The following is a 25,138-nucleotide window of genomic DNA, read 5'->3' as shown; positions in this document are numbered from 1 at the left end:
TAGACTTAGATACCCTCCTCATCTACTTCCTATTACAGTTCTCTCACTCACTCCAAAGCTAACTTTATCAAAGCAAGGCCCACAAAAGCCGAATAAGGGCAAGAGACTGGCGTACTTTAATGATGACTCTTTAGTCACTATCAGGCCATTCCACCAGCTGGGGCCCTAATCAGGGAGTCCTGAGTCTCCCAAATAGACTTGGTGGGCCTAGACCTTGAATAAACCCCTCTCTCCATTGTTACCAGTCATCTCTATCAGGAATAACAAAATAGACCCCTTTGTGGGCCCCCATAGGACCTTGCCCTCAACTTGGATTAACAACGATAGAGAATGTTCCATCCTCCGAAGGGATGCTGGACAACATAATCTATTTTCCCCCTGAGGAAGTTGGGTTCTGAAATTGGGGCAGCTTGGAATGTTCCTACTCATGACCACAGAATGTGAGCTCAGATCTACAGGGATGCAGAGGTCACACAGACTCCTAAGCTGAATATGGGCCCCAGATCACATCAAATCGATGGGGTTTACAGTCAACAATATTTATACCCCTTTCCCATATTTGGGAGATACTCTCTTCCCTGATCCAGCTTTCTGGTCCTTTTCCCAGCCATGACACCATCTCCCCAGATAATAACTTGGATCCACCTGCATATCATATTTCAGGCTCAGAAAAAAAAAGAAAAAGAAAAACCAAATAACTATTATACTCATGGGCCCTTTGGAATATAACTAAAATAGGCCTACTAACTATCTACAAAATGGAGACCCCCAAATCTTCATCTGCACTAGTCCAGCCTTTATGTTCATGATTAGTCAAAAATTTGTTTTGCTTTATATGTTAACTCTTCTTTCAGCCACCAGGTTCCAGATGCTACCATGATGCCAACTGGACCTCCCTGGGCAGACGACCCCACCAATGTGTCCTGAAGCCCCACTTGCCCACATCCCTGCCTCACTAGGGAAAGAGAGAGACAGGCTGGGAGTTTGGATCGACAGCCAACGCCCATGTTCAGTGAGGAAGCAGTTACAGAAGCCAGACCTTCCACCTTCTGAATCCCATAGTGACCCTGGGTCCATGCTCCCAGAGGGATAAAGAATAGGAAAGCTATCAGGGGAGGGGATGGGATACGGAGTTCTGGTGGTGGGAATTGTGTGGAGTTGTACCCCTTCTTACCCTATGGTTTTTGTTAGTGTTTCCTTTTTATAAATCAAGAAAATAAAAAAATTATTATCTTTATTTATTTATTGGATAGACATATCCAGACATTGAAGGGAAGGAGGAAATAGAGAGAGCAAGAGACACCTGCAGTACTGTTTCACCACTTGTAAATCTTTCCCCTGCAGTTGGGGACTGGGGGCTTGAACCAGGGTCCTTGCACATGGTAACTTGTACACTTAACCAGGTGCACCACCTCCCAACTCCAAGTTCTCTCTGTCTCTATCTAACAAATAAAATATAATAAATAATTTCTTTGCTTTAACAAAAAAAAGAGATATTTTTAAAGATCTTTCTGTCTTTTTCTGTCCTGGAGGATATGTGATGGTGAAGAAAGTAACAGTAGGGGCAGAGAGAGAAGTTACTTCTAGTTTGGATGAGTGAGGCCATCACTGGGTTGGTTGGCTGAGAAACTCAGCCTTTTCCAGGTCTCATTCTGGAGTCATTCTGGGAGGGGATTTACTTTGCACAGATGTTTATAGTGAGGTGAAAGGAAGAAGGAAATAGAAGCTCGCATTAAAAACAAAAGTAAAGAAAAAAAAGTCAAACTCCCCCCCCCCCCCCAGCAAACTTCTTCTTCCTGGGAGGGTGCTGGTCCCTCCTCTGAGGCTGACTTTGCAGGCTTTTTTTTAAATGCTCTTTTCCTGTCCCCGAGTGATAAGTCTCTCTCTCCCTCGGTGGTGGATTAGAATTTGTGACTGCTTTGCCGTCTCTCACTGCTCCTGTGTTTGCTTGTCCCTTTGGTTTTTGAAGAGACTAGAAGTCACTGAGCAAGCCTCTGTAGAAGAGAAGATTGCCCTAGAACCATCTAGAAAGTTTGCAAGACATCCTAGGACCTGCCAGGTAATCAGGAGGGAGGGAGTATATCTCTGTCTCTGTCTCTCTCTTCCTAGTCTAGTCAGTAACAACTCATGCCCATCAGAACACCGGATCTTTCTCTCCTAAACCACTCTTTTTAATTTTATTCCCTAATCATGTGGGTCATCAACTGCAAGCTGAAAACAAGACTGAGGTTTGACTTTCAGAGCCCAAGCTTTAGAAGGAGATGGGTCTGGAGGGTCCCCCTCTGGTGACTGAACGAGAGGTATGTGTGCTGCAGTGTTTGTGCTCAGAAACACAGCTCAAAGCACAGCAGATTGGGGTGCGTGCGTGCGTGCACAGGGTGCTGACCTGCCCCTGCAACCCCCCAGAAGTCACAGGGCCCCCTTTGTGGCAGTGGCCACAGCTCAGCTTCCAGTTTCAGTCTGACTCCTTCACTGCTGACTCCGTTCCGTGTTGGTGAATCTCCTTGACACGACAGAGATGGTTTCCATCTGAAAAAGAGGAGAAAACTTTCAAGAGCAGGACTCAAGTCCACCTGCCTCTGTGAAGCAATTTCCCCCTCTCTCTTTTCCTTTCTTCTTTCTTCCCTCTTTCCCTTTTTCCCTCCCTCCCTCCCTTCCTTCCTTCCTTCCTTCCTTTTTCCTCTGTCTTTCTCTTTCTTTCTTTCTTTTCCTTTCTTTCTTTCTTTCTTTCTTTCTTTCTTTCTTTCTTTCTTCCTTTCTTTCTTTCCTTCTTTCTTATCCTTCCTTCCTTCCTTCCTTCCTTCCTTCCTTCCTTCCTTCCTTCCTTCCTTTTTCTCTGTCTTTCTTTTTCTTTCTTTCTTTCTTTCTTTCTTTCTTTCTTTCTTTCTTTCTCTTTCTTTCTTTCTCTCTTTCTTTCTGCCAGTGTATTGTTTTGAAGGCATTATTTACCCCTTGCCATGAGCCAGAATGAACTCAGTGGTGCCGTGTGATGACTCCTCGTCCCCTTGTCTGACACCCTTTAACAGTGGCTCCTCTGCCCACACCCACTTTTCCCCTCCTTTGTGTCTCCTGTCTCCTGGATGCCTGTGTTGGGAGGAGTCAGGAGGGCATTATTTTTACATTTGGTCAGTGAGCAAGAGACACCCTGCTCAAACTTCACACCGTCTCAGACCGGTTCAGCTTCCTGGAGGGCTCACGTGGCTCCCGGCACACAGGTGAGAGGTTGTAGGAAGAGCGCTTCCCGGGTGGGGGAGTCACCCTCCTGCTTCCTGGATGGAGAGGACCCTCTCCCAGGCCTTGAGCAGCAGGAGTAGCTCTTCCTTGGGTCTGTCTCACCCAACTCTGGTCTCAGGTCTGTGTGTGACCAGAAGGGCTGATGGATATGAGATGAGACTGGCAGGTGTGTAGTCAGCCCCGGGTCAGCTTTTTACTTATTTTTTAACTTTTTAATTTGAGATAAATAGTAGGTTACAAGAATGTAAGATGACAGGGCCTAGTTGCACACCACACCTGCCACCGGAGTTCTGTGTCCCAGCCTCCCACCTCCCAGAGATAATCACTAGAGTTCTCACAAGTCTTACAAATAGTTTGCTTTCTTTCTTTTTTCTTTTCTTCCTCTCTTTCTTTCTTTTTTAAATTTTTTGCAAGTTCATGTCAATAAGATCTCTCGATTCCACGTAGGAGTGAAACCATCTGGTAGTTGTCTTTCATCTCTTCACTGCTTTTGCTAAGCGTCATCACCTCCAGTTCCAACCATTTTGTTCCCAAGGATGCAATGTCATCTTTTTGATAGCAGAGTAGTATTCCATGAATGTTTGTCTCATAACTTTTTGATCCAGTCATCTGTTGAAAAGCATTTAGGCTACTTCCTCTTTGGTTACTGTGCATAGTGCAGCTGTGAACTCAAGGCTGCACATGTCCCTTCTAGTTAGTGTTTGTTTGTCCTTTGGATAAATATCTAACAGTGGCGTTGTTGGATCATGAGTTGGCCTTTTGAGTGGAGAGGGAAGCTCATGGTGGGGCCTGATATGACAAGTACCTGGTGGCTTATAGAAACATCTGAACGTGAGTACAATGGGGAAACTGATGCAGCTCTGAGGACTCTGTGACTGCAGGGGTGACATTCCCAAAAAAGGTACTGGAGAGAAATGAGAAAGGACTCACTGTTCTGAGACAGTGGCAAGTCCAGCTTCTTGATTTTGTTTTTTTTTGAGCAAACAAGAGCAAGAACCCAAGCCCCTCCCCTGCCTTGTAGTTCTCAGCTGAGACTTTTATTATTTATTTATTTTGGTCTTCTATCTATCTATCTATCTATCTATCTATCTATCTATCTATCTATATGTCTATATACATATATATTTATTTATTATTGGATAGAGACAGAAAAAACTGAGAAGGGAGAGGGACAGAGAGAGAGAGAGAAACAGAGAAACACCTGAAGACCTACTTCACCACTTGTGAAGCTTACCCTTTGCAGATGGGGACCAGGGGCTTGAACCAAGGTCCTTCTGCACTGTAACCAGGTGTGCCACCAACTGGCCCCTCAGCCTAAACTTTTATACAGTGATGCTACAATCAGTTTAGACATGCAAAGTCATTACATAAGGTGTGCTGTGCAAGCATGACGTTGTTTATATTATTATCACAATTATACATTTGTTCTCCCTGAAAATAAATATGTGAGTGTTGGTGTACTTACCAATATTTATATTCCTGAGAGGGACCAAGTTGCCTATGGTCCCCATGCCAGGCTTTGGACTAAGCCACACTTTGGTTCAAAGCTTGAATGCTACCTTGACTCAAAACCTGTGTTTTGCACCCGGCACCATTTGCACCCGGCACCTATGATGTAATGCAGACCCAGCACAGCTTTTCATTCTTGGTTAAATGGTCAGTGACTGTTGGTGTCAAACATGTTATACAAGTAGCTGTGTATGTTGTGTGTATGTATGGGAGGGGGCTTCTTGAGGCACCAACCTGCCCAGTACAAGGGAGGCAGCATCACACTGGGGAGTGAAGGGCCTCCCATAGCTCTTTCATCTTCTTTGCTGACACAGCCCAGGTGCCAATGGCCTCAGGTCTTTGTTATGCTTTGTGCCCTGAAGCCTCAGCTCACATTTTTTCCCCACCAGGGTCATCAATGGGGTTGAGTGCCTGCATGAAGAGTCCACTACTTCAGGCAGTCATTTTTTTCTTCCCTCCATTTTATTAGGGGGTGTTAATAGTTTACAGTGTGTTCATTGACACATAGGTAGATCGATACCCCAAGACACTTTTTTTATTTTTTATTTTTTTTAAATTTCTTTATTGGGGATTAATGTTTTTTTAAAAAATTATTTATTTAAATTATTTATTTATTTCCCCTTTTGTTGCCCTTTTTTATTGTTGTTGTAGTTATTATTGTTGTTATTGATGTCGTTGTTGTTAGATAGGACAGAGAGAAATAGAGAGAGGAGGGGAAGACAGAGAGGGGGAGAGAAAGACAGACACCTGCAGACCTGCTTCACCGCCTGTGAAGGGACTCCCCTGCAGGTGGGGAGCCGGGGGCTCGAACCGGGATCCCCATGCCGGTCATTGCGTTTTGCGCCACGTGCGCTTAACCTACCGTGCTACCGCCCGACTCCCTCCCAAGACACTTTTAACCCCCTTGTAAACTCCCCTTCCCTAGAGTCTTGTGCTTTGGGGAAATACACTTCACGCAGTCCAAGTTTTGCTTTGTGTTATTCCTTGTCTATCCTTGTTTCTTAAGTTCCATAAGTGAGATTGTTCCTATAAGTGAGATCATCTGACATTTGTTCTTCTTTTTTTTTGACTAATCTCACTTCACATAATACCTTCAAGTTCCAGTCAAGATAAAGCAAAGGAAATGACTTCTTCATTTCCAACATTTGAGTAGTATTCCATTGTGTATATAGACCGCAGCTTTCTCAGCCACTCATCTGTTGTTGGACACCTGAGTTGCTTCCAGGTTTTGGCTATTACAAATTGTGCTGCTACTAACATAGGTGTGCATAGATGTTTTTGGATGGGTGTGTTTGTTTCCTTATCCCCAGGAGAATAATTTTATTTTTATAACTGGAAAGTATTAGTTAGTCTTTAAAAAGTTTATTATTTCCCTTATGAGAGTGACCAGAGCATTTCTCTGCTCTAACATATAAGATTCTGGGTATTGAACCCGGGGCCTCATACATGAAAGTTATGCCACTCTGTTTGCTGAATCACCTCCCAGGCCACAGAGACTCACTATTCTCATTATGTAATAGTCATTCCTTGAGCCTGTTACAGGAAAGGACACCCTGGATTTCTGCATGAAGTCTAAAGCCAGGGTATCTGTATGAAGGGCTGTTTATGTTTTCCTTACTAATGAAAACAGAAGCCATTTCTGTGAAGCATGTGAGTGAACAGGAAATGCTCAGAGAAGGATCTAGAAACAGTGGGACATGGACAATGGAAAAGGTGAGTGGGGTGGAGAGAGTTACCTGTGGTAGCTGCTGCTTCAGAACTGAGGCTTCCTGTGGCAGGGGTGAAGACAACCAGGCTTTCTTTCTGCTGACAGTCTACTCCAGCTCAACTCCACTTAGTTTGCCAGGAGTGGTTCTAGTTTCATCACTAAAGTTACCACAGTGGCCTCAGAGGGACCGGGGTCCCTGACAGGATTCCAGAGGGATGAAGTGGCTCAGACTCGATAAGGAGTTAAGCAAAAGATAATGGACTCTTAGTATGCTACTTTCAGGAACTGTTTTTGCAAGAAATGGTCGATCTGCTAAAGCCTACTTTGCAGAAAACAGGATGAGACAAACTGAAACTCACACCCTTCCACAGTCCTACCTGCTCTTTTTCTGCAGGGTGGACAGCTGAGCTTCAGACCTGCTATGGGCTTTGTTTTCATCTCAATATCCATGAGATGGGATGATATAAAGGATTTAGGTCCCCACCCTGTCTGCCCAGAACCCACCTCCTGGCTTTCTATCCCTCCCTTCTACTTGGGTAAATCATCCTTAAGGCAATTTTTGCCTGACTCTGACAGCTAATATGCAGGTGGGCTAAACTATTGTCTGGGAATATGGTGTCAGAGTTGAGAATAAGGTTAGAAAGCTACATTAGGGCAGAGAGTAGCTCCAAAACATGGAGAAAGTATATACATACCATTAACTGTTAGCCCCATTGATCTGATCCAGGGCCCATATCTCTTCATATTTAGCACAGGAGCCTGTATAACCTCTGAGTCCATGTCAGTCTGAGTTTACAGTCTATAGTCATAGCTCAAAAAATTCCTAAAGTCATGGACTTCTTGAAACATACCTAAGATAGGCTTCCTAGCTTCTTCCCACAGGAAGTCTCCTAATTTCATCTGCTTATTCCTACCTTAGCTTTATATCTCATCATCTTTCAGACACCAAGTAGCAGATGCTACTGTGATTCGATCCTGTGATTGCTTGCTGGGCAAATGACCTCACCAATGTGTCTTCTCCAGAACACTCCCCCACTAGGGAAAGAGAGAAACAGACTGGGAGTATGGATCCACCTGCCAACATCCATGTTCAGCAGATAAGCAGTCACAGAGGCCAGAACTCCCACCTTCTGCTCCCCATAAGGAATTTTGGTCTATACTCCCAGAGGGATAAAGAACAGGGAAGCTTCCAGTGGAGGGGATGGGACACTGAACGCTGATGGTGGGAAGTGTGTAGAATTGTACCCCTGTGATATTACAATTTTATTCATAACTATTAAATAGCTATTATTAAAATATTTCTTAAGGCAATGAGACAGGGAGGCTCCTGCTTCTGTTGTGTTCAGAATTGTAATAGATACTTTTTTCCTACTTGTCAAGCTGGTACCTTCCACTATGAAAACTTGAGGAAGGACTAATTTTCCCCTTTTACTTTTTAAAATTTATTTATTTACTTCTATATATTTTTTCTTGCCTCCAGGGTTATCATTGGGGCTTGGTGCTGGTACTATGAGTCTACTGCTCCTGGCAGCTGATTTTTCCATTTTATTGGATAGGACAGAGAGAAATTAAGAGAGGAGGGGAGATAGAGAGGGAAGAGGCAGATAGACACCTGCAGACCTGCTTCACTGTTTGTGAAGCTACACTCTTGCAGATGGGGAGCCAGGGGACCGAACCCATATCCTTTCACAGGTCATTTGCTTTGTACTATGTGCACACTCAACAGGTTGCCCCACCACAAGGCCCTCTCCTTTTCTTTTAAAAATATTACTTAGTAGTGATCTGACAGAGTGTTGCAATACTGTAAGATTCCAGGGGTACAGTTCCACACTGATACACAGTGTATCAGCCATTGTGCCCTCTCAAGGGTCCTGTGTCATCCACCCCCTAATAACCACTGTAGCTGTCACAGACCCCTAGAGATAGTTTGACTATCACGCTTCTTTTTTTCAGGAAGTTCATTTATGTGGCATCAGGGAAGGAATCCTGGGGTGTGTGTGTATGTTCCTACAGAGTCATTGAACATTTGAAAACTTAAGTGAGAAGTGAAGAGAGATAGAGAGAGGAGAGACACCATGGCACTGCTCCACCATTCATGGATCTCCCATGATGCATCAGGACTTGACCTCTGCGCTTCACACAGGGCAAGGTGTGTGCTCTGATTCCTCAATTATCTCCCCTCCCTGGAAGGAATTTTGTTTATGAATCTCTGCACAGGATTCCTTCACCAAAATTGAGTTTTAGCATTAATTTGACCCTAAAGGTAGACCCACAGAGGGCCCCTGTCTGTACTCACTTGTTGGATGATATATATTTAAATTACAATATCACTTATTGAGGAAATGTTGATTTAGAGGATTTTTTTTTGTTGTCACAGGAGCACATGGTCTCCCCAAGTTAGTAAATTTACATATCAGTACATTTATTTACTTATTTATAAAATGGAAACATTGACAAGACCGTAGGATGAAAGGGGTACAACTCCCACCACCAGAACTCCGTATCCCATCCCCTCCCTTGATAGCTTTCTTATTCTTTATCCCTCTGGGAGTATGGACCCAGGGTCATTGAGGGATGCAGAAGGTGGAAGGTCTGGCTTCTGTAATTGCTTCCCCACTGAACGTGGGCATTGACAGGTCGATCCATACTCAAGAGTCTGTCTCTCTCTTTCCCTAGTGGGGAAGGGCTCTGGGTAATCAGGGCTCCAGGACACATTGGTGGGGTCACCTGCTCAGGGGAGTCCAGTTGGCATCATAGTAGCATCTGGAACCTGGTGGCTGAAAGAAGAGTTAACATATAAAGCCAAACAAATTACTGACTAATCATGAACCTAAAGGCAAGAATATTGCAGATGAAGATTTGGGGTTTCCATTTTGGAAATAGCTGATAGGTCTATTTTAGGTATATTCCAAAGGGCCCATGACTTTATTAGTTAAAAAATTTTTTTGGTTGCCTCGGGTTATTTCTGGGGCTCAATGCCTGCACTATGAATCCACTGTTCCTGGAGGCTATTTTTTTCTATCTTTTATAATAAATCAAGAGGGTTGGGGAGATAGGGAGGGTTAGAGAAGGATAGACACCTGCCATCCTGCTTTGCCACATGTGAAGTGACCTCCTTGCAGGCAGGGAGCTGTGGGCTCAAACCAGGATCTTTATGCAGGTCCTTGCGCGTCATACTATGTGCGCTTAGCTTGGTGCGCCACTGCTTGGTTCCTCTTTTTAAAAATTTTAATATTTATATATTTTCAATAGAAATTCAAATAATTTGAGAGGGAAGAGGGATCTGGGGAGGAAAGGAGATACACACAGAGTAAGAAAGAGAGAGAGTGAGACCTACAACACTATTTCATCGTTCATGGAGCTCCCCCTCTGCAGATGGGGAGCGGGAGCTTGAACCAGGTTTCTTGTGCACCGTAATGTATGTGCATGACCAGGTGTACCACCATCCTCCCCCTAAATATCAGCGTATTTCACCTTCAACCAAACCATCATCTTACTCCACCATAGGGCCTTGGGCTCCCAGTCTCCCTGTAGTGCACCTTCCTTCTCCTTTTGAGCCCCCAGATCTGCTGTGACAGACTGCAGTCCATTCAGGATTCGCCCTGTATTGTCCTTTGCCTTGTTTCTGAGAGCCCGCCTGTGAGCGACCTTATTTGGTCTTCATCCTCATCTTTCTGGCTTCTTCTTCTAGCATTTGCCATCTTTCTGGCTTACCTCAGTCAATAGAATTCTCTCTAGTTGCATTCTTGTTGTAGCCAAGGTGGATATGCCGGCAGACTGTTTATATTTCTTCCAGGAGGAAACTCAGGGAAGGACCAGGACTGGCTGGGGGTCAGCACATCTGGACTCAGTCTTGACTTGTCCTCTGAATGATGTGTGATCTTCAAGAGCTTCTTCCTCGCACCTCTGTTCCCTCATGTAGAAAACATGCTGCCTTGGGACAGCTTCCACAGAGATCTGACTCCCATTTTAATAATCCCTGTCTGCCTTTCTCTCCAGAACACCATGGAAGGACTGAAGAATAGCAGGAAAGGTAAGGGTCTGGTGGGGTCTGCACAGTCCTTGGAGTCAAGAGCTCACTAGTGGGGCACAAACTTCCTGTCTTGTAACTAGAGATACAGCATTGAATCCCTCCCACTGAAAAAACTGTATCTCCCTTTGGAAATATAGCAGATTAGACTAGTTTTCTCTTGTGTATTTCTTTTGTATTATTTCTTATTGGGGTATTAATGGTTTACAGTAGACACAGTTGTTAGTTCATGTGAAAATATTTCTCAGTTTTCTTCAACATGCTCTCACCCTATCCTAGGTCCTCCTCCACTATTATGCACCAGGACATGAACCCTCCCCTCCTCCCCAGAGTCCTTTACTTTGGTGCAATACAGAAAATCAAGTCCAAGTTCTGCTTTGTGTTTCCCCTTCTGTTCTTATTTCTATAATTCTTTCCATGAGTGAGGTCATTCCATCTTCATCCTCCTCTTTCTGGCTGATCTCACTTCATAGGATTCCTTCAAGCTCCATCCAAGATGAGAGTGTTTGTATCCTTAGGATATATGCCCATGAGAGGAATTGCAGGGTCATATGGTAGGTTAATTTCTAGTCCTGTGAGAGTTCTCCAGACTGATTTCCACAGGTATTGGATCCAATTACATTCCCACCAGCAGTGCAGGAAGGTGTCTTTTTCCCACAACCTCTCCAGCATTTGTGATTGCTGTTGTGTCTGATATAAGACAGTCTCGCCGCAGTAAAGTTTTTTCCTTTATTTTTAAAAAAATTTAATGATCTTCATTTATTTATTGGATAGACAGCCAGAAATTGAGAGGGAAGGGTGAGATAGAGAGGGAGAGAGACAGACACCTGCAATAGTGCTTCACTTTTCCCAAAGCTTTTTCTCTGAAGGTGGGGACCAGGGACTCAAAGCTGGGTCCTTGCACATTGTAACATGTGTGCTCAACCAGGTGTGCCACAGCTCAGCCCCTGAAGTAGTTTTTCTTAAAGTTCTGATATATATATATATATATATATATATTTCTTGCTTTAATATATAAAGAAACACTGCACATGTTCTTGTAAATTTTTAGTTTGCTAAGAAAGAAATTAAGGTCCTAAATTAAGGTGGGAGAGGAAGAGAAAGAGGAAGAGAGTCAGACAGACTCTTGCAGTTCTTCTTTACTGTTCGTGACCCCCTGGCCCCCACAGGTGGGAAGCAGGGATTTGAACCAGGGTCCTTGCACATGGTAATATGTGAATCCAGTAATAAAGAGTAGGAGTAGTCATTATCAGTTCACACATGGGTAAACGCTTCCTATAAATCTAAATTGATTGGGCTGGGGAGACAGCACAATGATTCTTCAAAAGACTCCCCTGCCTGAGGCTCTGAGTTCCTGGGTGTAATCTCCAGCACCACCATCAGCCAGAGCTGAGCAGGGCTCTGCTCTGTCTCTCCATTTCTGTCATTAAAATAAAATGAAGTGTTTTCAAAATCTGAATTGATCAATCAAACCTAAGAAACTGTTAAATACCTTCCCAAATGGTTTTATAGGATCCTCAGTCTTAAAAAGATCGAGAGAGGAAGACGGAGTCAGCCAGGAGGAGCTAACACAGTGCGAGTCCCCCACCCATGAAGCTCCCCTCGGTGCCCCCGGTGAGTCTCCCATACACTGCTGGGGCTCTAACCCAGTGTCTCACTTATAGAAAGGGAAGTGTGGTACCCACTGAGCCATCTTCTGACACCTGTTTCATATGCTCTAACAGAGGGGAAGAAAGAGAGGCCGGATTCACTGTCACCTCCACTTAGGATCATCGTGGTGGGAAAATCTGGCAGTGGGAAAAGCTCCACCGGGAACACCATCCTCCAGCGGCGAGAGTTCGAGTCCCGGCTGTCCCCCCAACCTGTCACCACCAAGTGCCAGAAGGCCATTGGCAGCTGGAATGGCAGGAGCATCCTGGTGGTTGACACGCCCCCCATCTTTGAGGCCCAGCCCCCCACCCAGGACACCTACAGGGACATAGGGGACTGCTACCTGCTCTCAGCCCCAGGGCCCCACGTGCTGCTGCTAGTCACCCAGCTGGGCCGCTTCACTGCCCAGGACTCAGAGGCCGTGAGGAGGGTCCAGGAGGTCTTTGGGGAGGGGACCCTGAGGCACATGGTGCTCCTCTTCACCCACGTGGAGGACCTGGGGGCTGAGTCTCTGCAGGACTATGTGGCGGGCACAGACAACCTCAGGCTGCGCAGGCTGGTGAAGGAGTGCGGGGGGAGGTACTATGGCTTCAACAACAGGGCCAGCAGAGAGGAGCAGAGGGCGCAGCTGGAGGGGCTCATGGCTGTGCTGGAGAGGGAGCTCGAGGGCACCTGCCTCAGCAACCAGCTCTACTGGGAGGCCCAGCTGCTGCTGCAGAGTGGGGGCAGGCCCGGCACAGAGGAGCACAGGCGCTACCTGGCCCAGGTGCAGAGGCAGGTGGAGCAGCAGAGGCAGCACCTGCAAGCGGGGAGCAGCTGCCTCAGGAGGGTGCTGCTCAGAGCCAAGAGCTGGGTCACTGAGCACTCTGAGTTTTGTGCTTGTGTGATTTGGTGCAGCTTAATGTTTTTCCTAGTCCTTTCCATGTTCTATGTTCTGTAGCTGCATGTCAGCAGCCCCTCAGAAAGCATGACCTACGAAGATGCCACCTGGTGTAGTAATTAAAAATAAAAGACTGGGACCATGTGGTGACCCAGCAGGTTAAGCGCACACGTGACAGCGCACAAAGAGTCCAGTTTGAGCCCCCTGGTCCCCACCTGCAGGGGGAAAGCTTTGCAAGCAGTGAAGCAGGGCTGCCGATGTCTCTCTCCCTCTCTGTCTCCCCCTACTCTCTTAAATTCTAATAGTCTTCATACAGTACATAAAGATAACAATAAAAACCCCTTAAAAAGGGATCTCTTAAAATATAAGACTTTCAAGTGGCTTTGGTCAGCATTTAACAAACGGGATGTCTGTTACATCCTAGGCTATTTATTTCGGCAAATGGGCAGACATCAGCTAGTCATGATGGCCATAGACTTGTAAGCTAGTTACCAGCGCTTGGCTACACTTGTTTGGCTCCTGGGGGAAGCAGCATGTCAGATTCGGGGAGAAGGGACAAAGTGTGCAGGAATCGCGAGCAGGTGGGAACAGAGTCATTTCCCAAAGAAACTTGCTTAAATAACTTCTGACACACCCACAATCCCTTATGGCTTTGCATAAGCCCCTTCTATGCTTGTCAGGCTGACATCAGCTGTATGCTAATTACACCTTTGTCCCAACAACCTGGGATCGTGGTTCTTGGTGCCATCAATTCTGAAATGTGTCCGTGGGGTCTGTAGACAACCTGGGTTCCTGTCCAGGAAGCTCCCAGATCCTTTATTTTATTAATTTTTTAAAAATTATTTTTATTTATTTATTGGATAGAAACAGCCAGTAACTGAGAGGGAAGGGGACGATAAAAGGGAGAGAGACAGAGAGACATCCGCAGCCCTGCTTCATCACTTGCAAAGCTTTCCACTCAGGGGATTGAACTCGGGTCCTCGTGCATTGTAATGTGTGACTCAAACAGCTGCACCCCCAGCAGCCCCCTACTTTTCCTTTTTTTAGAGATTTCCCATTTGGATCAGGTCTCTTCCTCAAGATTAAAAGGACAGCCATTCAATGCCAGGGCAGCCTAGTCCATCTGTAATGTGATCTTTTTGTCAGGGACTAATTGTCTGTTCAGGAAGGAAGCCAGTGAGAAGTGAAGAGAAACCTCCCCTCCCAACAGAGGCCCACAGAGAGTCAGTGTTGCTTCTACCTCTGGACCTTGTTGGATTGGAGATTGGAGTGTGATGCTCGGAACTCCAGCAGCCATTTTGTCTGAAGTTGGAGACAACCCTTTGGAGGAGAGTAGAGAACTGAACCACACCTGTGCTCCTGAACTAACCGAACCAGAAGCTTTCCCATTCCTGATTTCCAATTACAACAATCAATAAATCTCATTTCTCAAGTTATTGATGTTTGGGATATTATTATTTAGTTGGGCATCTGTTGCTTTCAAAAATATGTCATAATTCATGGATCTGTTAGTCATTCTTAAACAGGGGCCATGCTTACTTTTTTGTAGCCTTCCAATTTTGGCACATGTTCCTTTGATGTGAGGGCTTTTTTTTATTTTGAGAGAGAGATAGTGAGAGAGAATTTTCAGAGGAGAACAGCTAGGGAAGTATGGGGATGGTAGAATGTAATTGCTTATTTATTTATTTATTTCCCCTTTTGTTGCCCTTGTTTTTTTTTTATTTGTTGTAGTTATTACTGTTGTTGTTGATGATGTTGTAATTGTTAGATAGGACAGAGAGAAATGGAGGGTATAACAGAAAGGGAGAGAGAAAGATAGACACCTGCAGACCTGCTTCACTGCCTGTGAAGTGACTCCTCTGCAGGTGGGGTGCAGAGGGCTCGAACTGGTACCCTTATGCCGGTCCTTGCACTTTGCGCCACCTGTACTTAACCCGCTAGGCTACCGCTGGACTCCTGGTAGAATATAATTGTAACCCACACTGACTGTAAGTTATTGGGTGTTTACAGTGTTAACTGATTTATGCATACTTCATAATGTATCACTAAAGTAAATACTATTAGTATCTGCATTTCAGAGAAGAGATAACATCAACTGAGGTGAAGGAACAGAAAGATGATTCATTCTGTTTTATTTTTTTTAGTTTTATTTTTTATTATTGATTTAATAGTGATTGGTAAAATAGTAAAATAACAAGGGTATAATTCCATACAATTGCTACCACCAGAGTTTCATGCTCTGTACCCTCCACTGGAAGTTTCCCTATTCTTTACCATTCTGGAGTATGGATCAAAATTCTTTACTGGGTGGAGAAAGGATCAAAATTCTTTATTGTGTGGGAGTTCTGGCTTCTGTAATTTCTTCTCCGCTGGACATGGGTATTGGTAGGTGGACCCACACCCCCAGCCTGTTTCTATCTTTCCCTAGTGGGGCAGGGTGCTGGGGAGGTGAGGTTCCAGGACACATTGGCAAGGGCATCTGCCCAGGGAAGTCAGGATGGTGTTGTAGTAGTGTCTGCAACTTGGAGGCTGAAAGACAGTAAGATATAAACCAGAACAAGTTGTTTAATAATCAGGAACCCAAAGGTAAGAATACAGCAGATGAAACTAGGGGTTTTTGTGTGGGATGAACATTCTAGCTTTTACCGATAGCTGTATCTGTTCAAGGAGTCAGTTTAGATATCATGTTCCTTTTGTCTCCTGAAGTTACTTTTATTGGTGATCTCAGATTTTCCTTGTTTTTAATGGCATCAGCAGTTTCGAGGAGTATTGGAAGAGTGTTTGACTCTTCTGGAATTTCTCTATTTTCTTTTCTCATGATTAGAGTCTAGGAACAGATTCCTAGGAGGATGACTGCTGGGACACAGAGCATCACATCATATCAAATTTATCATATTGTCGGACCTTAAAGCCAGCCCTATCCCCCCCTCCCGCTCTGCTCCATGCTCCATTGCTGACACTATGGTCTATTTACATAATCATTATTTTGCCTGAAAGATACCCACCACGTTATCCCATCAGGGTATTGATAATTCAGTTAAAACCATCGCAACAGCTGCTAAGGAAGCTTTCTACCTTCCCAGAGTGCCTTGTTTTCTCCGCCCCCTTTCCTAGCCAATCCCGTTCCCAACTTACCACTTCCGTTTTTTACCCTATAAAGCCCACTGTTCCTGGTCTCTCTATCTCTTCCACATCCCGACCTGGAGAAGACCTGAAGAAGGGTTGGCGTGCATAACAGGAGTTGGCCATTTTGCTAGCTCCATGTGGCCTAAACCTGCTATGCTCACGTCCAACTCTGGGACTGGGACCCCACATCAATAAAGAATTGTATTACCATGCCGCCACGAGTTCTTCATCTCTCTCTCTCCCTGGAAAAGCTAGCCTGGCATCATTGTGCTCACAACTTTAAAAATAAACCCAGATATTTTCTGGGGTGATGATTTCATGGATGGAAAAAGGACCAGAAAGCTGGATCAGGGAAGAGAGTAGCTCCCTAATATAGGAAAGGTGTATAAATATTATTGACTGTAAACCCCACCAACTTGATGTGATCTGGGGCCCATAATCAGCTTAGGAGCCTGTGTGACCTCTGAATCTGTGTGAGCTCACATTCTGTGGTCATGTGTAGGAACATTCCAAGCTGCCCCAATATTGACCCATCTTCCTCAGGTATAGCATAGAATGGAACATTCTGTAGTGTTGTTGATCCAAGTTGAAGGCAAGGTCCTATGGGGGTCCACAAAGGGGTCTTTTTTGTTGTTCCTGATAGAGATTACCGGTAACAATGGAGAGAGGGATTTATTCAAGGTGTAGGCCCATCAAGTCTGTTTGGGAATCTCAGGACTCCCTGACTAGGGCCCCAGCTGATGGGGTGGCCTGATAGTGACTAAAGAGTTATCATCAAAGTATGCCAGTCTCTTATCCTTATTCAGCTTTTTCAGTGCTTGCTTTGATAAGATTAGCTTGGGAGTGAGTGGGGGAAGACAATAACTTGAATCCACCTGCATATCATATTTCAGGCTTGGGGAAAAAAACCAGTATAGCCACAGGCCCTTTGGCATATAACTAAAATATGACTACTAGCTATCTACAAAATGGAGACTCCACCAACACTCCATCTGCACTACTCCAGCCTTCAGTTTCATGATTAGTCAACAATTTGTTTGGCTTTATATGTTAACTTTCTTTTCAGCCACCAGGTTCCAGATGCTAACATGATGCCAACCAGACTTCCCTGGACAGACAACCCCACCAATGTGTCCTGGAGGCCTGCTTCCCCAGACCCATGCCCCACTAAGGAAAGAGAGAGGCAGGCTGGGAGTATGGATCCACCTGTCAACACCCATGTTCAGTGGGGAAACAATTACAGAAGCCAGACCTTCCACCTTCTGCATCCCACAGTGACCGTGGGTTCATACTCCCAGAGGGTTAAAGAATAGGAAAGCTATCAGGGGAGGGCGTGGGATGCAGAGTTCTCTGGTGGGAATTGTGTAGAGTTGTACCCCTCTTATCTTATGGTTTTGTCAGTGTTTCCTTTTTATAAGTAAATAAATATAAACCTGAGCATTTATTTTATTTTACTAGAGCACTGCTCAGCTCTGGCTTAGGTGGTACAGGGAACTGATCTTGGGACTTTAGAGAATCAGGCATAAAAATCTTTTGCATAACTATTATGCTATCTCCCCTGCCCCCAAACTCCAGTGTTTAAAGTGTTCAAAGTGGGGCTGGATGGGTGCATCTGGTAGAGTGCTGGAGTTACAATGTGCAAGGACTCAGGTTCAAGCCACCAGTCCCCACCTTCAGGGGGAAAACTTCACAGGTGGTGAAGCAGATCTGCAGGTGCCTCTCTTTCTCCATCCGAGCCCTATTGATTTCTTTTTCCTTTTATTAAAATAGATAAATAAATAAATAAACAAATAAAACAAAGCATTTGAACCAATGAGTCCTGCATATCTACTTAAAAAAATCCTTCATTCTCCCAGACCTTTCTTGTTGCTATGTGTCCTCTGAGGAGGTGGTATAAAGTACAGCTGTATAGATTTTCTTTCTCTTACTAGTATCCAGGAGCCTCCAGTGTCTGCTGTACAGTAAGAGCTCTCTGAATCTGGCTAAATGTACATAGTACTATGTGCAAGAACCTGGGGCCAAGCCCCTGCTCCCCACCTGCAGTGGGGACACTTCATAAGTAGTGAAGCAGGTCCGCAGGTGTCTATCTTTCTCTCTTCCTCTCTGTCTTGCCCTCTCCTTGCATTTTCTATCTGCCCTATTGAATAAAATGGGAGGGGGATGTCACCAGAAGCACAAAATTACAAAGGAAATGAAAAACCCTTTGACTTGGATTGTTTGGAAGAACAACCGTGGTCATGGGTTAGAACAGATGAAATCACCCCTGTGAGGTGCTGTAGGGCTTTCTTTCTTTCTTTCTTTCTTTTTAAAATTCTTATTTATAAAATGGAAACAGTGTGAGTCAGGTGGCAGCACAGTGGGTTAAGCACAGGTGGCACAAAATGCAAGGATGGGCATAAAGATCCCGGTTCCAGCCCCCAGCTCCCCACCTGCAGGGGAATCATTTCACAAGCGGTGAAGCAGGTCTACAGGTGTCTGTCTTTCTCTCCCCTTCTTTGTCTTTGCCTCCTCTCTCCATTTCTCTCTGTCTTATCCAGCAATGATGGCAATAATAATAGCTCCAACAATATAACAACAAGGGCAACAAAAGGGAATAAATAAAAAATTAAAAAGTAAACACTGACAAGAACCATAGGATAAGAGGGGTACAATTCCACACATTTCCCTCAATCAGAACTCCATATCCCATCTTCTTCCCTGATAGCTTTCCTATTCTTTAACCCTCTGGGAGTATGGACCTAGGGTCCTTGTGGGATGCAGAAGGTGGAAGGTCTGGCTTCTGTCATTGCTTCCCCACTGAACATGGGCGTTGACAGGTGGATCCATACTCCCAGCCTGTCTCTCTCTTTTCCTAGTGGGGCAGGGCTCTGGGGAAGCAGAGCTCCAGGACACATTGGTGGGGTTGTCTGTCCAGGGAAGTCTGGTTGGCATCATGTTAGCATCTGGAACGTGGTGGCTGAAAAAAGAGTTAACATACAAAGCCAAACAAATTGACTAATCATGAACCTAAAGGCTGGAATAGTGCAGGTGAAGAGTTGGGATCTCCATTTTGTAGATAGTTAGTAGGCCTATTTTAGTTATATTCCAAAGGGCCCATGTAGGCCTTTCTTTTACCACACATCTGGAGACCTCAGAACCACACAGGCCATGTTGAATTCATCTTATTTACCTCCTCTTGGATGGAACTTGAAGGTATCCTGTGAAGTGACATCAGCCAGAAAGAAGGATAAAGATGGGATAATCTTACTCATGGTCAGAAATGGAGAAACAAGGACAGAAACAAAAAGAAGAACTTGGACTGGGTTTGGTGTCTTGCAGCAAAATAAAGGATTCTGGGGTGGGGTAGGGAGGCTTCCAGGTCCTGGTGCTGATGGGGGAGGAGGACCTGGGCTGGGGTGAGAGTGTTTTGCAGAAGACAGAAATTTTACACATGTATCAACAACTGTATTTACTGTTGAGTGTAAACCATTAATCCTGTTATAAATGATGTCCAATTAAAATTACTTATCAAAGAAAAAAAAATAAGGAGTTGAAGCCAGGCATTTATTCTTTTGCAAAAGGGCGTGCCACCAACAGTGGCCACCAGGCAGCAGTGAGCCCCCCTCAGCCTTCTCCCATCTTTTATACCTGACGCAGAGCTGTCGCCTCCACCCCCTGGGCTGGGCTTCAGAGCTCACCATCTCCCCGCTGCCTACATAAGGGAAGGAGGGAGAGAGTCTGAGGGTCTCTGCTAAAGGATTAGCAAGCACTGCTAGGAGCTGACCGAGAGAATACAAAACTCCTGGCTACAGGTGGTCATAGATAACAATTTATAAAAAGAATTTGTGTACTAAACAGTTGTATTTATGTTCTTTTAAAGAGAAGCCCTAACCATCTCTCACACTCCCCTCAAGGAATTTAACAGTATTTAATAAAATTGAACTATGAGTAATAATAAAAAATACTTTGGACAGTATTCCTGAATAACTAAACAGTCAACACAATATTTCTCTGCTGTAATCTACCATTGGGTTATCTTCTTGCTCTGTGCCCTGGGACAGTGAGGAAAGTGGCCTGATATCTGAACAGGAAGATTGCTCATAGTTAGAAAGACTCTTGGTTGGGGGCCCCGTGCACCCCTGGCTGGGAGTCTAGGATGAGCCATTTGAACACCTCAAGTGTGGGAGCCCCCTTCCTCCAGCCCTTTCTGGGGTCAAGGTTATGGCTTGTCCCAGGCCTTTCCTGGAGGGATGAGGAGACTGGACCCACACACTCAGATCCAGCACTTCATCGCCCTCAGTGCAAGGCCCAGAGCAGTGAGGACAGTCACTGGTCACAGGGGATCCAGGACAGAAGCTGACTCCCATCCTGCCTGGCAGACTTTGTGTCAGTGACCACACTGCTGATTCTCACCTCCTCTGCATCTGCTGCTGTGGCCTCTTCTCTCTATCACTGTTCCCTATGGCTTGTATGTTGGTGGAGAGCATTAACCAGATGTTCCAGGACCCTGGGATCTGAAGCTTGTCAGGGTTGAGAGAAAATAACTTCAGTTACTATACAGTTACTCTGAAGAGTCTGGAGACACCTGGAGAGGGGAGGCTGTCAGGTGAGCCCCGGGCCAGAACTCTTAGCAGAGTATTTTTTTTGTTTTGTTAAATATTTATTTTATTTATTTATTCCCTTTTGTTATCCTTGTTTTATTGCTGTATTTATTGTTGTTATTGCAGTCATTGTTGGATAGCACAAAGAGAAATGGAGAGAGGAGGGGAAGACAGAGAAGGGGAAAGAAAGATAGACACCTGCAGACCTGCTTCACCGCCTGTGAAGTGACTCCCCTGCAGGTAGGGAGCTGGGGGCTTGAACCGGGATCCTTACACAGGTCTTGCGCTTTGCACCACCTGTGCTTAACCCGTGGCGCTACTGCCTGACTCCCCCTAGCAGAGTATTTATTGATAAAGTCAAATCACATCAAAAGGAACAGGGAGATCAAAGGTGCTTTTTGGTAAAACACAATTCAAGAGCAATTTTCCAAACACAAATGCCTTTCCAGGTGCTGCAGACATCAAGGGTGTGTTAAACTGGTTGGGGAGGGGAGATAACATAATGGCTATGCAAACAGACTCCCATGCCTGAGGCTCCAGCTCCCAGTTTCAATTGCTGTTGCCTCAAGCAATAGCCAGGTCACTCTAAGGTACACAAACCCCAAACTTTTCAGGGAAAGGACCAAAGGTCAGAGTTACAGATAAACATTTTGCATGATCTCAAGGCCTGTGGGCAGCCATTCTAATTCTCTGACACTCTTCATACTGAAGGGGGAGGGAGCTCTGATGGAGAGCTGGAGGCCAGTGTTACTGGGCATCTGTGAACAATCAACCAGCCATATTTGGTAAACATGGAGGCTTTAGGTAAAATCCTTAGAATTTCTTTCTATTTTTTTTCTTTATAAAAAGGAAACATTGATAAAACCATAGGATAAGAGGGGTGCAACTCTACACAGTTCCCAACACCAGAACTCCGTATACCATCTCCTCCCTGATAGCTTTCCTATTCTTTATCCCTTTGGGAGTATGGACCCAGGGTCATTGTGGAATGCAGAAGGTGGAAGGTCTGGCTTCTGTAATTGCTTCCCCCGCTGAACATGGGCATTGACAAGTCGATCCATACTCCCAGCCTGTCTCTTTCTTTCCCTAGTGGGGTGGGGCTCTGGGGAAGTAGGGCTCCAGGACATATTGGTGGGGTTGTCTGTCCAGGGAAGTCTGGTTGGCATCAGGGCAGCATCTGGATCCTGGTGGCTGAAAAGAGAGTTAAGATATAAAGCCAAACAAGTTGCTGACTAATCATGAACCTAAAGGCTGGAATAGTGCAGATGAATAGTTGGGGGGGGAGGGTCTCTGTTTTGTAGATGGCTAGTAGGCCTATTGTAGTTATATTCCAAAGGGCCTGTGACTATATTAGTTTTTTTTTTTTTTTCCTTCAGCCTGAAATCTGATATGCAGGTGGATCCAGGTTATTTTCTGGGCAGATATTGTCATGACAGGAAAAAGGACCAGAAAGATGGATCAGGGAAGAGAGTAGCTCCCAAATATGGGAAAGGTATGTAAATATTGTTGACTCTAAACCTCACTGATTTGATCTGAGCTGGGGCCCAGATTCAACTTAGGAGCCTGTGTGACTTCTGCATCCCTGTAAATTGAAATAACATTTCTGATCCAAACCCACACAACTGACATGACTCCCATATATAAGTGAAGTATAAGAAATTTATTAAGTTTGAAAGATTGAAAATAAAGCCAGTACACAGACTAAGACAATAGACAAATACTAGCTAGGAGATCCCAGGCCAGTGTGCCACTATGGCCCAGTAGCTCTGACATCTCGAGTTCTGGAATTCATCTCCCTTTTAAAGGGAATGGGAATGTGGGACTCAAGGGGGTCACATGAGTACCTTCCTAGAATAAACATTCCAAAACTACCATGCAGCACCAGTAATCAAGTGAGATTACAGAAGTGAAAAATATACAAGTTCTCATATAACTTCAGGCGTAAATGTTACAAGGCAGATGGGTTTGGGTATCTCTTCTGTAAACATTCTTAGTTAATCAGAAATTCTCTGCTGTCCTTGGGTGGGGAAAAGGGGAAATTCCTTCATTATTTAGTCCTCTAAAGTTTGCTCTTAATCACCAAAATCACCTAGCTTTCTATATGGGGGATTTTTAATTGAATCAACTTGGGGGACTTATTCCTTCACAAGGTCTGAGCTCACATTCTGTGGTCATGAGTAGGAACATTCCAAGATGCCCCAATTTCAGGACCCATTTTCCTGGAGCATAGAGTATGTTGTCCATCCTCCTGTCAGAGGATGGAACATTCTCTGTCGTTGTTGATCCAAGTTGAGGGCAAGGTCCTATAGGGGCCCACAAAGGGGTCTATTGTGTTCTTCTTGATAGAGATGACTGGTAACATTGGGGAGAAGGATTTATTCGAGGTCTAGGCCCATCATATCTGTTTGGGAATCTCAGGATTCCCCGAATTCTACTTCTAAGACCCCTTCTGTTGCATTGCTTGCCGCTGTTGTCTATTTACATAATTGTTGTTTTCATTGGTTTAATCCTCACTGGTTCACCCACCCCCTATCCTACGTACTTGTACTTCCTCTTCCTGACACTTCCACCTCAGGAGATATGTATGACAGGATTGTGATTAGAGATAGCTAGATCACACTGCATTCCTCATCAATAAAGACTGAACTGCGTCCCACTCAGCCATGAGTCCCTCGTCATCTCTCTCCTGCCCGCGAAGCTAGTGTGGCAACTGGCACCCTGAATTGGGACTGGCAGCCTCAGGAATTCATGTTCACATACATCAAACATCTTCAACCAAAATTGAAACAATACTGATGCTCAAGCCAAAAGGACTATAATGAACATTTCCAGCTAGAATTGGGTCATAAGACTTGGGGCAAATCAACTTCCAGGGACCTCCATGCCAAAAGCAAACTAGTCCTGGACAATGTAAAGATGCCTCCAGGCTACCCTGGGGGTAGCCCTCCACTCTGGCCCCCTACCCTGCCATGGAGTGTCCACTACTCTTGACTCTTCTGGCCTGATTAAAAAGCTTTTCTTTGTTTGTTCTCCAACTCTGCTTGACTCATTTTGCACTTCATAAATCTAACACTTTACTGCCACACAAACTTAACAGTTTCCAGTACAGTTGTTGACAGAGGCCCAACCTCTCATCTCCCTACAATAGTGTCTGCAATATACTCCCTTCCATTATCATGTCCCAGGAACCCAGTGCCTCCTCTATCCCATCCTTTTTCCTCCTTTCCCAGAGTCTTTTGCTTTGGTGAAACACATCACGTTTTGTCCACATTTTACCTTTATGTTTTCCCTTACCATCTTTGCTTCTTAATTTCCACACCAGAGTGAGGTTATATGGTATTTGTCCTTCTCTTTCTGGCTTATGTCACACAATGTGATGTGTTTGATGTTCATCCGAGATGTAGCAAAAGAGATGATTTAGATCCAATTTCAAGGAAAACAAAATCCCAAACAAAGCATTCATCAAGTTGAAAGCTTAAAAAATTAAAAAAGGAATCATCACTGAAATAGAAAGACTCTCAGTAAGTGAGAGAAAAGTCTTTTTTATTTTTCCATAGAGAATATATTTTTTTAAATTAAATTTAATTTTTTTAAATTTATTTTTTATTTAAGAAAGGAGACATTAACAGAACCATAGGATAGGAGGGGTACAACTCCACACAATTCCTGCCACCCAATCTCCATAACCCATCCCCTCTCCTGATAGTTTTCCCATTCTCTATCCCTCTGGGAGCATGGACCCAGGGTTATTGTAGGTTGCAGAAGGTGGAAGGTCTGGATTCTGTAATTGCTTCCCTGCTGAACATGGACATTGACTGGTCGGTCCATACTCCCAGTCTGCCCAGAGAGAACATCTTAATGTGCCTGCCATCCATAAGATAAAGGACTAGTGGGGTGGAGCCAAGATGGCGACTTTGGAGCTGCAGCTGCTGTGACCTCCAAGAGGCAGCAGCTTGCAACTGGGGATCTACTGGATAGGGTAGGATACTGGGCTGTCTGTAGGAGGGTGAACACGGGCTGGTCAGAGTGACACCAAAATATAGTACCATAACTCTCTCTTGGGCTGACAAACTGAGGTCAGGGGGACAAAGGAGAATCCTTTGATTAATTCTGAGTTCACCCCTGCACCCCAGTACCAACCTCCAGGGGCAGCACAGCTACTCCTAGAAGGCTCCCCGCTGAGCTATGTTCTTTACCAAGATTCCTAGCTCACCAGGGGCGTCATTCCAAGCCTCTTCATTTAACTTCTCTCTCTCTTTTTTAAAAGTGGCTGGAGCTCTATTTGAGTGACAAAATACCTGACCAATCAGAGACTCATCCCTGCCTGGGAAAGACTACCTTGAGGTTTTTTTTTTTTTTTTTTGATACTTCTTACAATTGGCTGTCTTTGCTCAGGCTGTCTGCAGCGAATCAAGTGGTCC

At 44.8% G+C, this 25,138-nt stretch overlaps 1 protein-coding gene, 1 long non-coding RNA gene and 1 other non-coding gene across 4 annotated transcripts in view; 2 read left to right on the top strand and 1 right to left on the bottom strand.

The window, feature by feature from the left end:
- The window catches only part of LOC132539958 (uncharacterized), a 417,285-nt gene that overhangs the window by 264,143 nt on the left and 128,004 nt on the right, over window positions 1-25,138 (top strand). The gene's annotated exons all lie outside the window — the stretch shown is intronic.
- On the top strand, window positions 1,888-14,447 carry LOC103127831 (GTPase IMAP family member 5-like). Of its 2 annotated transcripts, XM_060196808.1 has the most exons (4): window positions 1,888-2,059; window positions 10,451-10,484; window positions 11,994-12,095; window positions 12,206-14,447. In XM_060196808.1, the coding sequence occupies exons 2-4, from the start codon at window positions 10,457-10,459 to the stop codon at window positions 13,069-13,071; spliced, it is 996 nt and encodes a 331-aa protein (XP_060052791.1). In that variant the 5' UTR covers window positions 1,888-2,059; window positions 10,451-10,456; the 3' UTR covers window positions 13,072-14,447. The 2 variants fall into 2 exon arrangements, with proteins under 2 accessions (XP_060052791.1, XP_060052790.1); XM_060196807.1 differs by lacking the exon at window positions 1,888-2,059 and having other exon boundaries at window positions 10,282-10,484.
- LOC132540047 (U6 spliceosomal RNA) lies at window positions 14,493-14,598 on the bottom strand. Its single transcript, XR_009551323.1, has one exon. It is a non-coding gene; the product is annotated as a U6 spliceosomal RNA (small nuclear RNA).

This window comes from Erinaceus europaeus, chromosome 8, assembly GCF_950295315.1.
Source record: "Erinaceus europaeus chromosome 8, mEriEur2.1, whole genome shotgun sequence".
Lineage (NCBI taxonomy): Eukaryota > Metazoa > Chordata > Mammalia > Eulipotyphla > Erinaceidae > Erinaceus > Erinaceus europaeus.
This window is presented reverse-complemented; position numbering and strand designations above follow the sequence as displayed.